Consider the following 13,260-nt stretch of genomic DNA (forward strand, 5'->3'; position numbering starts at 1 on the left):
TAGACATAAAATTATTATAAGTTATCTATAGACACAGAATTATGATAAGTTATCTATAGACACAGAATTACGGTAAGTTATCTATAGACACAGAATTATGGTAAGTTATCTATAGACATAAAATTATGATAAGTTATCTATAGACACAGAATTATGATGTTATCTATAGACACAGAATTATGGTAAGTTATTTTTAGACACATAATTATTGTAAGTTATCTATAGACATAAAATTATGATAAGTTATCTATAGACACAGAATTATGGTAAGTTATCTATAGACACATAATTATGGTAAGTTATCTATAGACACAGAATTATGATAAGTTATCTATAGGCACAGAATTGTGATTAATAAACGTTTCATCACGCGCACCCAACAGATGAAAAAATGTTTTCTAAATTCTCCCCACCCTAGGCCCTCTAACAGCGAAAGGAAATTATTCAATTTCAAATTATTTCAAAACAACTTTAATTAACAATTGTATGAGCTTTCTTTATAATTTTTAATGACTGCATAATTGCTATACTCCAAAAATATTTTTTATACAGAAGCATATATTTTTTAATGAAAAATTACCATAAATCCCAATTAATGTGTCACAAGCTGAGTTCATAAGTGTTTTCACTTACGTGAAAGTACTTATAAAATGCTTCGAAAAAACTATTCTAGTATAATGTTTATGTCAATGCATTCCTTCTATGTGACATTACAATTTATGTCCTGGCATTGTTAAAACTGTTGATTGCATAGTAGGGAGTTCTTGTACATTTTTTGATACGTATAACAAATTACGTCATCGGATCCTTTATAAGTTATATCTCAATATCAGGTTTGAATTCAGTCAGTTCCTAGTGATGGTTAAGTATACACATCAGAAAGTAGAATATACCGTGAGTACCTTTTAATATGTAGGGAAAACAATACATTCTAAAAAAAACATATAAACTCAGTTTGAGCCCCTTTAATGACTAAAAATATGTGCTTGTTGGGTTTTTAAGCCATTTATTATAAATCATCCACATATTAAATAACCATGAACGTCATACGTAATAGTTGAAGAGTGCACAATTTGTCAACAAAATACTTTTCGACCCAAACCATTCATTCAAGTTAAAATATGTACCTGTCTATACTAAGTTTTGACTTGAATAATAATTACCAGAAGAATATCAGTTATTGGATTTAGTTGCATACTACTGTATAAAGTTACCATTCTGTTGCATCTGTCCGTTGGTACTTGTAAACAGGGAAATGCCAATCTAAGTAATTAAATAGGGTTAATTGATATTTCTCAAATGTTATTCTCGCAGGCCAAAACATTCGTCTGCCCACGATCCATAGACACACCGTCGATGTTGCCGTAAGAGGGTCATATGATTTAACGACGATGTCAGCCGGGAGAAGCGAAGTGACAAGTTTCAGACAATCTTCAATGATTTTCAAATTGAAACTATTCCCATGTGGGTTTTTCCTGAGGAACAACGACCATCATTTTTTGAAGAAACGTAGTGGCTGATTCTGAAAGACACAAAAGTAAAATTACATGCCATATAAAAACGACTAGTCTAGAAAGGGTAAATAAACGTATTCTTTGCCCGGTGGTGGCAGTCCCAGACGAAGCGGGTACGCATGCTTGTTAGAAATTTCACGGAAAGGAGGGTGCTTTTCGTCGGCAATCTAGGTCCGTGGAATCGTAAAAAGGGGTACTTTTTCAGATCACCCTCCGAGAATAGGGGCAGAATGTTCTTTTTCTACTCTCTCTCTCTCTCTCTCTCTCTCTCTCTCTCTCTCTCTCTCTCTCTCTCTCTCTCTCTCTCTCTCTCTCTCTCTCTCTCTCTCTCTCTCTCTCTCTCTCTCTCTCTCTCTCTCTCTCTCTCCGGATTTCGGAAATAAGGGGGTCTTGTTTGCAGTGATTTTCTCCCAGATTCACTATAAAAAGGGAGTATTTTTCATTGAAATATTCCGGGAAAAGGGGTAGATATGCATGGGTACCGCACCCATCCGGGACTGCCACCACCGGGGTACTTGGGCAGAGTATGTGCGTTGGTGATAAAAGAAGGCTAATATTTGGGAGTGTTATTATAAAATACATCATAATTACCTTCTTCATGTATAACAGACACAGACACAGACACAGACACAAACACAGACACAGACAAAGGCACATACACAGGCACAGACATACACGTGCACAGGCAGACAGACACAAACACAGACACATACATACATACCTACATACATACATACATACGTATACACACATACATACATACATACATACATACATACATATATACATACATACATACACACACACACATACACACATACATACATACATACATACATACATACATACACACATACATACATACATACACACATACATACATACATACATACATACATACATACATACACACACACACACATACATACATACATACATACATACATACATACATACATACATACATACATAGTCAATCTTACCATTCAGTGACACCATCCAGTGTGGTTTGTTTTTCCAAATAAAGAACAGATAAACGGGAATACTACACAAAGTAATAAGGAAACCAAGACCACTATTCAAAGGATCGGCGTAGATGGCGAGAATAACCATATACAGGCAAACCAGAATGAAAATGATGGGCACCAAAATTGGAAACTGGTGACAAGAGGAAAGAAACAGTAATAAGAATGACAAAAAATCAAATTATAAAAGTTTACTGTGTGTTTTTGTTTTTAAGTTCAGTTAAACTGTACTAACAACATGCAAACTTTGTAATGAATACGAGTACGGAACGTGGCTGAGTGGTAAGCAATGAAGTTGTTACCAAAGTGGTTGGAGTTGACTCTACTTTTTTTACATAATTGTGTTGTTGTTGTTGTTGTTGTTGTTGTTGTTGTTGTTTGTTGTGGTCGTGGTGGTGCTGATGCCGTGATGATGGTGGTGGTGGTGATTATGATGATGGGGATGGCGATGATGATGATGATGATAGTGGTAGTGAAGACAAGGATGATGATGATGATGATGACGATGATGATGATGATGATGATGATGATGATGATGGTGATAGTGATGATGATGATGATGATGATGATGATGATGATGATGATGGTAGTGGTAGTGAAGACAAGGATGATGATGATGATGATGATGATGATGATGATGATGATGATGATGATGATGATGATGATGATGATGATGATGATGATGATGATGATGGTAGTGATGGTGATGATGATGATGATGATGATGATGGTGGTGATGGTGGTGGTGGTGATGATGACGATGATGATGATGATATGATGGTGATGGAGATATTACCTTGACAGGACGTTTCATGTTTGGTTTCTTCCACCGATAATATGGAATAATAGAACATACAATGGCATATAGCAACCAATTAATTGGCATGAAGAATCCAAGTAACTTATCAACATCAAAGGTTAGGTATACTGATGCAAATATTATCTGGAAATATTTGAAGAAGAACATTCTAATATATAAATTCTTGACAACATAATTCATAGTTGGAATAGGTGGATCAATTAGCATAGTCATTTTTAAATGTGAGGTTTGGTTATTCATAACTGGTGTGTTTGTCTTGCTATACTAGAGGGGTTGCAAACATGTGAAAGTCGTGCTATCAGTTGCAATATGCATAGATTCTTTAGACGTCGAAAAAGAACCAGGTTTACCTTTCGGTATGTGCCGTTATATTCAAGAAAGTTACCAACAGTGAGGAGTGGCCAGGAGCCGTGATAATTATCCATAATAATAATAATAATAATAATAAAAACGACAGAGTAATAATGTGCACAGTGTCTTTATCCAAGAAGCTAGTGGTCAGAAAAGATTTACAATGCAAAATTAAGGACAGGATAATCCAGATTATAAGAAATCCCACCATAAAAGACAAACATTCAAATAAAAAGATAAACCTGTTCAAAAGGTACAACCACAAAAACAACTTATACAGTGAAGTAAGTGTCATTGTATTAGATCATGCAACGCTGACCTAGCAGATGACTTGCTCTGTGACAATACTTTGCCGCTAGCTAGTACAGCACCAAGCACATTATAAAGTAAACATATCTCTACAGATGTCGTCACTAAGGTAACGGGTATATTGCCAAGGTGGCCACTGAAGTTGATCTGGGCATGGCTGTTTTTCATTGCGCATGTGCTGTAGAATCATGGGTAGAGTTTTTTTTTTCATGGACTTTGCTCTTCAACGTCTATGATTTAAACACCTACCAAAGAGATAATCGCTGGCATTGGTGTCAACCTCTCAGGATTTATCATGGCAAGTATGCTTGGGAAATAGCCCTCTCTGGCACTTACAAATATCATCCTATAACAAACACAACAAAAAAACCCCAAACAATTTAGTCTTGGAATATTTATCACGATAAACATAAACAGATTTCAAGTAATCGTATATGGGGACAGACAGACAGACAGACAGACAGACAGACAGACAGACAGACAGACAGACATACATACAGACAGACAGACAGGAACAAAGGCAGGAAGACCGTGGTAATTTACCTGGAATTAGTTAGCGTTGAAACCAGTAAAGAACCAGCACATGACAGGGCAACAAAAAATGACATCAACCATGCCATAGATGGACCAAATACTTTAGTACCAAAACTCTAAACAGTGATAAATGTAGAAATTGGAAAATGTTGAGATGGCTATACTGGAGTTGATAAAAACAAAAACAAAAATGTACAAGGTGATTGATACAAATTTTTTGTCTACAAGCTGTAAAGTTTTTATTAAGTTATGTGTATATATATAAACACTAAGTATACATACATACATACATACATACATACATACATACATACATACATACATACATACATACATACATACACACACACGCACAATTGCATTAATTTGTATCTCAGTGCAGTGGCAGAACATTCATGGTCCCGGGGTCACCAAGTACTAGATAGTGAGGGGTACCAAATAATGCATAATGAGACTAGGTATCTACACGGGCAGTGGCGGGAGGCAATTTATATCCTACAGAAGAAGCTTACAATGAATCAAGACTTACTATCGCAACTGCAGGTGATGATAATAATTCTTGTGGTGTTAAAACTGTAAAATATGCCACGTTTGTCCCAATATATAGGACAGTTATCAATGTGAATGAAATGATAACGGACAATAGCACATTCCTACAAAAAGAAAGGTTCTGTGAAGTAATATTTTTTGGTATCTTTCGTGTATTGTTGTTTGATAGTTCAGTAAATGACTATAATAAAGTCTGAGTGTAGCACAATTATCATTCTTATATATATATATATATATATATATATATATATATATATATATATATATATATATATATATATATATATATATATATATATATATATATATATATATATATATATATATATATATATAACTTGGTGAGTATCAATCTGCTAAGACAGTGCTCTATACCGCAGTGGCAGAGCGTAATAGTTTTGGTAGTACTGGAACTCTTTTTTGGTTGTTACTCGGAGTTTCACGCATAGTGCGATCATCAGAATTGTCTGATGATCGCACTATGCGTGAAACTCCGAGTAACAACCACGAAAGAGTTCCAGTACTACCAAAACTATATATATATATATATGCAAAACAAGGTCAAGGTCGCCGAAAGGAGAATGGAGAACAAAAGTGCCCGACATGACAGTTATTTAAACAACTTGTGTTTGTTGTAAAAATGTTGTAACATGTTACATAATCTAGATCTCGTAACTGAAAAAAGGAAAATGACTTCAGTCTAAAATTATTACAAGAAATGGATTACTTGTGAAATTTGGCCACGAAGTTCAAGGTCATGACCTTACCTTGCAGGTTTGATTATTTCTTCGGTGACCTCCACTATAAATTGCCTGTAGTGAGCAAAAAAAGTTCACCACAAGTATTAATGTAAGGTGATAACACCTGTAACCATAAAATAATAAAATAATAAGGGGTTCTTTCTCCTTATCTACCCAGAGTGTTATGTGGACCATACAGTACTTCTTCATCTTCAGGTGTTATAGACCTTTTTTATATAGCGCTCATTTACAGGAGAGATTGACCATCAAGATAAGAGAGCGTGAGTTATACTGGCCATCAAGATAACAGAGAGCGAGTTATATTGGCCATCAAGATAACAGAGTTATATTAGCTATCAAGACAACAGAGAGTGAGTTATATTAGCCATCAAGATAACAGAGAGTGGGTTATATTGACCATCAAGATAACAGAGAGTGAGTTATATTGACCATCAAGATAACAGAGAGTGAGTTATATTGACCATCAGGATAACAGAGAGTGAGTTATATTAGCCATCAAAGATAACAGAGAGTGGGTTATATTGACCATCAAGATAACAGAGAGTGAGTTATATTGGCAGTGAGAATGATATCAAGCTTACTTTAGTCATCATTGGAACTACTTACCAGGTCAAAATGTAATTTTAAGTCAAACATATTTGAACATAATTGTTCTCATATTCGACGAGAATGTTCATATTCCTGAGAGAATATGATGTGTGTATGCTATTCCAGTCCTAAAGAGTGATTTGTGTTCATTTCAAGGACTGAAGGTTCTGCGAGGCTCTAGGTAAGAAATCCGATTTATAAACACTGAGTTCACAAAAAATTAAGAATGTTAATCCCTAATATTCGGTAACTAAGCAGGGTGGTGATATACCTAATATAAATCGTGACTGCTTTCTTGTGTTATCCTTGGTAGTACTTATACAATAATAATGTATATGTACACACTATCTTATTACCATATAAGAAAATCTAAACCATAACTACTCTACAGCAACCACGCGACTGAAGGGTCTGTAATATGTGACTGGCGCCCTCACATAATCAGAACATTACAGAATATTGACAAAACCTAGTCTGGAGCATCAATAACAATGGCCATAGTAACTGCATAACTTGTGCACTGACGAAGATATTTCTAGGTCATATGTGACAGAGACCATAGTAACTGCATAAGTGATGAACTGACGAAGATATTTCTAGGTCATATGTGGCAGTGACCGTAGTAACTGCATAACTGATGAACTGATCAAAATACCTCTAGTCTGAGCAAACATGTCAAAGCCACAATATAACTAATGAACTGTTTAATCTGAATATTATAATAATGATTAGAGTGCTTTGGGACAGTTTTACCACCGACAGGCCTCTTTGTAGTTGTTTTTTTTTGTCAGCGAAAATAAAAGCGAGACTGTGAAATAAAGTAAATCTAATACTAACCATCCTCCATAGGCAAAGAGTCCTGCAAACAGTGCAAATGGTGCTCTTTTGGGATCGATATCATCGACACCTTCAAAACTGTTCTTAAAATTATCCGTATGTCCTGATAAAAATACACAAAAAGAAGAAAGTCGGTGGCATATTTTGTCAATAAAAAATCTTCTACAAGACTCCTGGCTGTTGGGTCAAAATTTCATCAAGTTTGGTAATGTATGACTGTGGCAAGTCAACATAACTAAGATGATTCTAGGAAAACTGCCCCCTGGACAACTGCCCCCCGGACAATTGCCCCCGGACAATTGCCCCCGAAGGACAACTGCCCCCCGGACAATTGCCCCCGAAGGACAACTGCCCCCCGGACAATTGCCCCCCGGACAACTGCCCCCGAAGGACAACTGCCCTGTCACTTTGGTGACAGTAAATGGTGACTCGGCTCGGTTTATCTGACTATGTTGGTGACTGGCAAGCAATATATATCATTTAGGTGTGAAAAATCAAAAAGTGTGTGAATTACCACGGTAAGTTAAACTTTTATAATTGTCGTAACAATTATCACAGATGACAATAGAGTAGAACGTGCATATAAATTATATGAATTACGGCAGTAAGTTAAAGCATCATACCGACTTTTATAACAATTATCACAGATAACAATAGAGTAAAATATGTGAATGTAGAGTGAGTATGATATATGCAAATTGCGGCGGTAAGTTGCCGACGGTGACATTTTAATGAATGACAAACCCATACATCTGTAATACTAGCTTTTTAATCGTTCAGGGGCAGTAGTCCGGGGGGGGGGACAGTTGTCCTTCGGGGGACAGTTGTTCGGGGGGCAGTTGTCCTTCGGGGGCAATAGTCCCGGGGGGGGGGGGGGCAATTGTCCGGGGGCAGTTGTCCTTCGGGGGCAGGTGTCCGGGGGGCAGTTGTCCTTCGGGGGCAATTGTCCCGGGGGTCAGTTGTCCTGTTACCAACTAAGATATACACAAACTAAAATGGTTAATACATCACCTAGCACAATCTCGCATTCTGATTGGTCGAGAGCGCTGCAATGTGCAGGCGTATTTTTCACCATTAGGCCAAGAAGTCAGGCCAAGAATTGTTTCTGGTCAGGATCTAAAGTGTTGTGACGACGTGAATTTTTTTATTTTCTTTTTAACCTGTCACTCAAACTACTATTTATGACAGTTACTGTTCTTTTTATTTAGTACACTTTAGATCAAGCGTGTGTGTCAGGCAGATGTCATTTACTTGTTCATGACTGGCTCTGCAGTTGTCTTCACTGAAGTAGGGAGGGTTATTTCATAGACATATGGTATATGGTTATTTTAGTGTTTCCCCTTGGATATGCAGACTGCATGGGCTGGGCAAACTTTTTTGGCCTTAGCCGTTATTTCTTTGCTTGTTGTATCACATTTTGGTCACTCCAATTTCCCTTGTAAACCAACCCCCACAGATAACCAGAAATCCAGCATTTCGAATGTCAAATTTAGTGTAAAGTGAACAAAATACCATCGTTTTGTACTCCCATTGTCACAAGTTTTTGAACTGTACGTTTCGTGTCACTTGGTAATCGTCAAAACTTTAACCACAGAGCGATAAAAGTGCGGAGACTACAGACGGACGGTCGTGTAAATCGTAAACATATGAATAACTAATATGCTATAGGTATGAAAATTACTGGCAAAGAGTGTGCAATGTTTGCTTAAACTAGAACAACAAAGAATATTATGAACATCTGTGTACTTTTAAAGGAGTATAGTAAGCAAAACCGGAATTGTACCTTTCATGTATTACTATTCCAAAATTTAAGTTTGATTTGGCCAAATTTCGTTGTTCTAGTCACCAGCTTGCAATTGAAGCTGGTCGACATTATAAACCCCCAATTCCCGCTCATCTTAGATTTTGCCCATACTGTGAAGGGCGTGGTGTGTATATTGTTGAAAATGAGTGTCATTTTCTCTTATTTTGCCCTTTATATGACATATTTAGACATGCACTCATTCCCGACAAATATAGTAACTTTCCAACTAGAGAGAAATGTTTTTTCTTACTGTCTTGTAAGAATAATATTGTTCAATTTAAACTAGCACTATTTATACATAAGTCTTTTAAATGCCGTCAAGAATTCGTAGCCACTCTGTAACTCTTTCACTCTCTGTATCTTGTTTTGTATATTTTGTTGTGCGATGGGCTAAGGCCTTATCATATTTGCAATAAACTAAACTTACATAGTAAGCAAAACAAGGACACATTTATTTTTGTCAGCTGAAGGCTATTAGTTTGAATCTGACTTTGAGTGATACACTAATAGTAAACAATACAGAATTACATGTACTAGTATACAGAGCAATCGCGTAGCCTGATTGGATGATAAAGTTAAGGGTGCGATGCAAACAACAACATTGCAGTCATCAGAGAGATGTGTGATACGTACTAGGCTCATTTGTTTGTTTTGAAATGAAAGTAATTTTACAGAGAGAGATACATTTCGAGCAGATTGATAAAATAGAGCAGTGTTTAATAGTAAGACTTTTGTTGAACCAGACGATCAAATGTTGAACCAGACGATCAAAGGTAGAACCAGACAAAGTTTTGTTTCAGGTTTTGAGGTTTTAGTCGTAAATAGAATAGTATTAATATCTTACCTAAGCACAACATGACGATACCAGTTCCTGCTATGAATAATAACACCACAGCCTTGGTGATTGATATGAAGTTCTGTAACTTGATGGACCATGACACACTCGCACAGTGACAGAAACAAAATGTCCCTAGGTGATAAAACGAAGGTTATCATACTAGCATCGTTCTCGTTACAAATAATAGATTTAGACTGAAAGATCAGCCGTTGTGGGCGCTGTTGTCATCCCTTGTGTAAGGGGAGGGTTGATAACGACATTCCCGGCATTGTAACCTGTACTGATGCAATGTTTGAATGGCCGTCTGTTGGATATGTATTTTTTATATAGTCAGTTCAAGGTAAAAATAGTTGAAGTAAACGGAAACTAATATAACGAGATAGCAAAGGGACCGATTGGGGGTGGGCTGGTGAGGAAGGGGTGGGTTGACTCTCCTCCTGCCGTTGCTTTTTGAAATTTTAGGACCAAAAGTATGCGCTCTCAGATTGGTGCCATACTGACGTGTTCAGCTGCTTACAAATACAGACTTCTGATCACAATAGATATATTGAAAACATAGAGAAAAATATGAATGTATTAATATAATTTTGCATGCCATATCCCACACTGCGGAATCGAAACAGTGTCGAATTTAACAGTGGGGGTCTTTACTAGTTTCGGGACATGGCATGTTGTCACACTTCAAAAGCTTTGAAATGGTGATGTGAAGGTGATATTGATTTCCCATTAAACTTTGTCGAGTTCAGATTAATACATTCCTAGTTTTTTACGCCGACACTAACCCTTTTTTACGGATTCGAGAAAAAAAAATCGCGAACATTGTGAAGTCTCGCAAGAAATGGGGATGCGGAAACTGTGATCAACTTTAAAAAGACAACATAAAACTGTTCTTCCAATCTGTAATGGCTGTACATCTGATGAGAAGAAACCAATAACACAGATACTATGGAAAGCAACGGAAAACATAACTACCTGAGTTAGACACTCACGTATGAAATATATATATACTAACATATATATATACTAATATATATATATATATATATATATACTAATATATATATTTTGTTTGTTTTCGTAAACATAACTAACTAAGCCTAAGTGTCCTGTGGTTACATCTCTAGAGTGATCGTAAAGAAAGTGTCGAAGTAGTACTCACAGATAACAAGAGCCGCCAATATCTTCACGGCAGCTCTAGGGGCTTCACAGCCATCAGTGAAAAAAGCATTTGCAATGTAGGTACCAAATACTGTTGATATTATCGATATGGCCGCTGGCCGAATTACAGTAATGAACGCAAAAAGACGATAAAAAGCCAGGAATGGTCCGTAGCCTTCCAAAAGGAAGGTATAGTCACCACCGGACTTGCCAAACATCGCACCCAACTCGGCATAACATAAGGCTCCCAAAATTGATATGAAAGCACAGGCAACCCAGAAGATCAGAGCTACGCCGATGACACCCCCTGAGTTGGCTAGAATTCCCTTCGGTGATACAAAAATGCCGGCTCCTATGATTGTTGATAGAAGAATAGTAGTGCATTCTAAAAGTCCCATTCGTCGTTTGAGTACCACTACATCTTTGTCGCTGGATGTGTCAGTTTTATCTTCCTTCGTTCCCACCTCAAGTCTTCGTTTAGCCATTATATGAGATCACTGTGTGATATAAATAATGATGGCTGTTACAGCCTGTATTTAGGGGTGCAGCCGAAGTTAAATGTTTTTAGGCCCCCTTCCAAAGGGCTGCTATTACAGTACTATGGTCCCATCAATGCGTCTGTCCGTAATACATAATTTCTCTGATATGGAATGTCCAATTTCATTCAAACCTGGCTGTAAGGTGACGTATCAAGTGGGACATATGTATTTCACTTTGTTTCGTTCAATATGAAAATTTCACCGAATGGTAACCACATGTGTAGTTAAAAATCAGATTCCGTTCAAGTGTCTACTTCTGTATTGTCAGGTACAAGCTTTCCTTTTGACATTGACCTTTGACATTGACCTTCAGGGTCAAGAAGAGTATCAATTTCTGCTCGAGCCCTGCTTACAATGTCATATATCACTGACATGCTATTATGTATGATCAACCAAACCTTCTCAAATTTCAGGGTTTTTTTACGCTCGTCATCTCAGGACGTCCCAGGTAAGGCCAAATAAAAAAAAATTGGTACCCGACCGACCCTAGTTTATGGTGCTATCCTAAACATTTTTTTTCATTCTAAATTTATTTTTAATGGTGAGAAGTAATTCGCATTGACATGAAAAATGTCATTTTCGGTTGAAGACTGTGAGTGAAAATCTATCGCCGTATCAGATAGTTCTGTATTGATACTGTATGTTGTTGCTCAAGCTGTTCGTCGCTCTCAGAACAAGTCGATGATGGTGTACTACCAATTAAATATGTCGGTCTGTTTTAAACAATTATGATGACGGAACGTAGTTGACAGGTGAAATGAATTATACTATTCTATACGGGCCATGAAAATTCTTATGAAATTTCGTGCTGCGCCTCTAGCATAATAGCTGGATTATGCAAATCTACTTTTTCTCGGACGTCAAATACTTTCCGCGAAGCTTTTTTTTTTTTATCCTATCACTCTTTCATTTCGAAAGTGCCTTGTTTTATTTTATTACCATGTAAACGTCAACATATTTTTCACATTCAAAAAGGTAAAATTGTGATAATTTACTTCTATTTCAGTGTAAATCTTCTTAGTAGCTTTGGTCAACCTTTCTTGAAAATCACATTCCATGTCTTTTAAGAGTGTACGTTGAATGTAAACAGTATAGTCTGCTAATAAATAAAAAAATAAATAAATAAATAAATAAATAATATAAAATTCCGTCCAATCTACCCTATTTTCGGAGGCCATGTTATCAAAAACAAACGTTTTTCTTTATTTTTTGCCTTATTGAAAAAAAATAAATTTAAGGAGTCATCAACAAAATTATTATGCAGTCAGCAAATCCCCGGAACAACCTTTCACTGATCAGATGTCACTTCTTATGTGTCGGACAATTAACAGGTAAAAAAAAAATGTGATTTGTATTCAATAAGGGAACAACGTTGTTCCAGAAATGATGGTAGAAAAAACAAAACAATCATGAGATTTTTATTGCAGGTTCAGAACGTTCTGCTCTCAGACATAATATACAATCGTTACGAAAATGTTGTGGACTGTTCGAGGTTGCGCCTCTAGTGACGAGCGACATCTACGACAAAAACTAACCGATGAATTTCTAGGCATTTTGAAAATACTGTGGTAAAAAAAATGATAGAATCATATCTCGATAAAGTGAAAAGTTATTCAAGAAATTAAAAAAAAAA

The 13,260-nt window shown here is 36.5% G+C and overlaps 1 protein-coding gene across 1 annotated transcript; it reads right to left on the reverse strand.

Moving 5' to 3' along the window:
* Nucleotides 1–617: 617 nt before the first annotated feature.
* LOC144449800 (cystine/glutamate transporter-like) lies at nt 618–11,306 on the reverse strand. Its single transcript, XM_078140375.1, has 10 exons — nt 11,090–11,306; nt 9,937–10,062; nt 7,289–7,391; nt 5,870–5,914; nt 5,083–5,206; nt 4,563–4,669; nt 4,269–4,365; nt 3,336–3,482; nt 2,498–2,672; nt 618–1,522 (listed from the first exon to the last, which is right to left on the reverse strand). The coding sequence occupies exons 1-10, from the start codon at nt 11,304–11,306 to the stop codon at nt 1,455–1,457; spliced, it is 1,209 nt and encodes a 402-aa protein (XP_077996501.1). The 3' UTR covers nt 618–1,454.
* Between the last annotated feature and the right edge of the window lie 1,954 nt (nt 11,307–13,260).

Source organism: Glandiceps talaboti, chromosome 18 (assembly GCF_964340395.1).
Source record: "Glandiceps talaboti chromosome 18, keGlaTala1.1, whole genome shotgun sequence".
Classification (NCBI taxonomy): domain Eukaryota; kingdom Metazoa; phylum Hemichordata; class Enteropneusta; family Spengelidae; genus Glandiceps; species Glandiceps talaboti.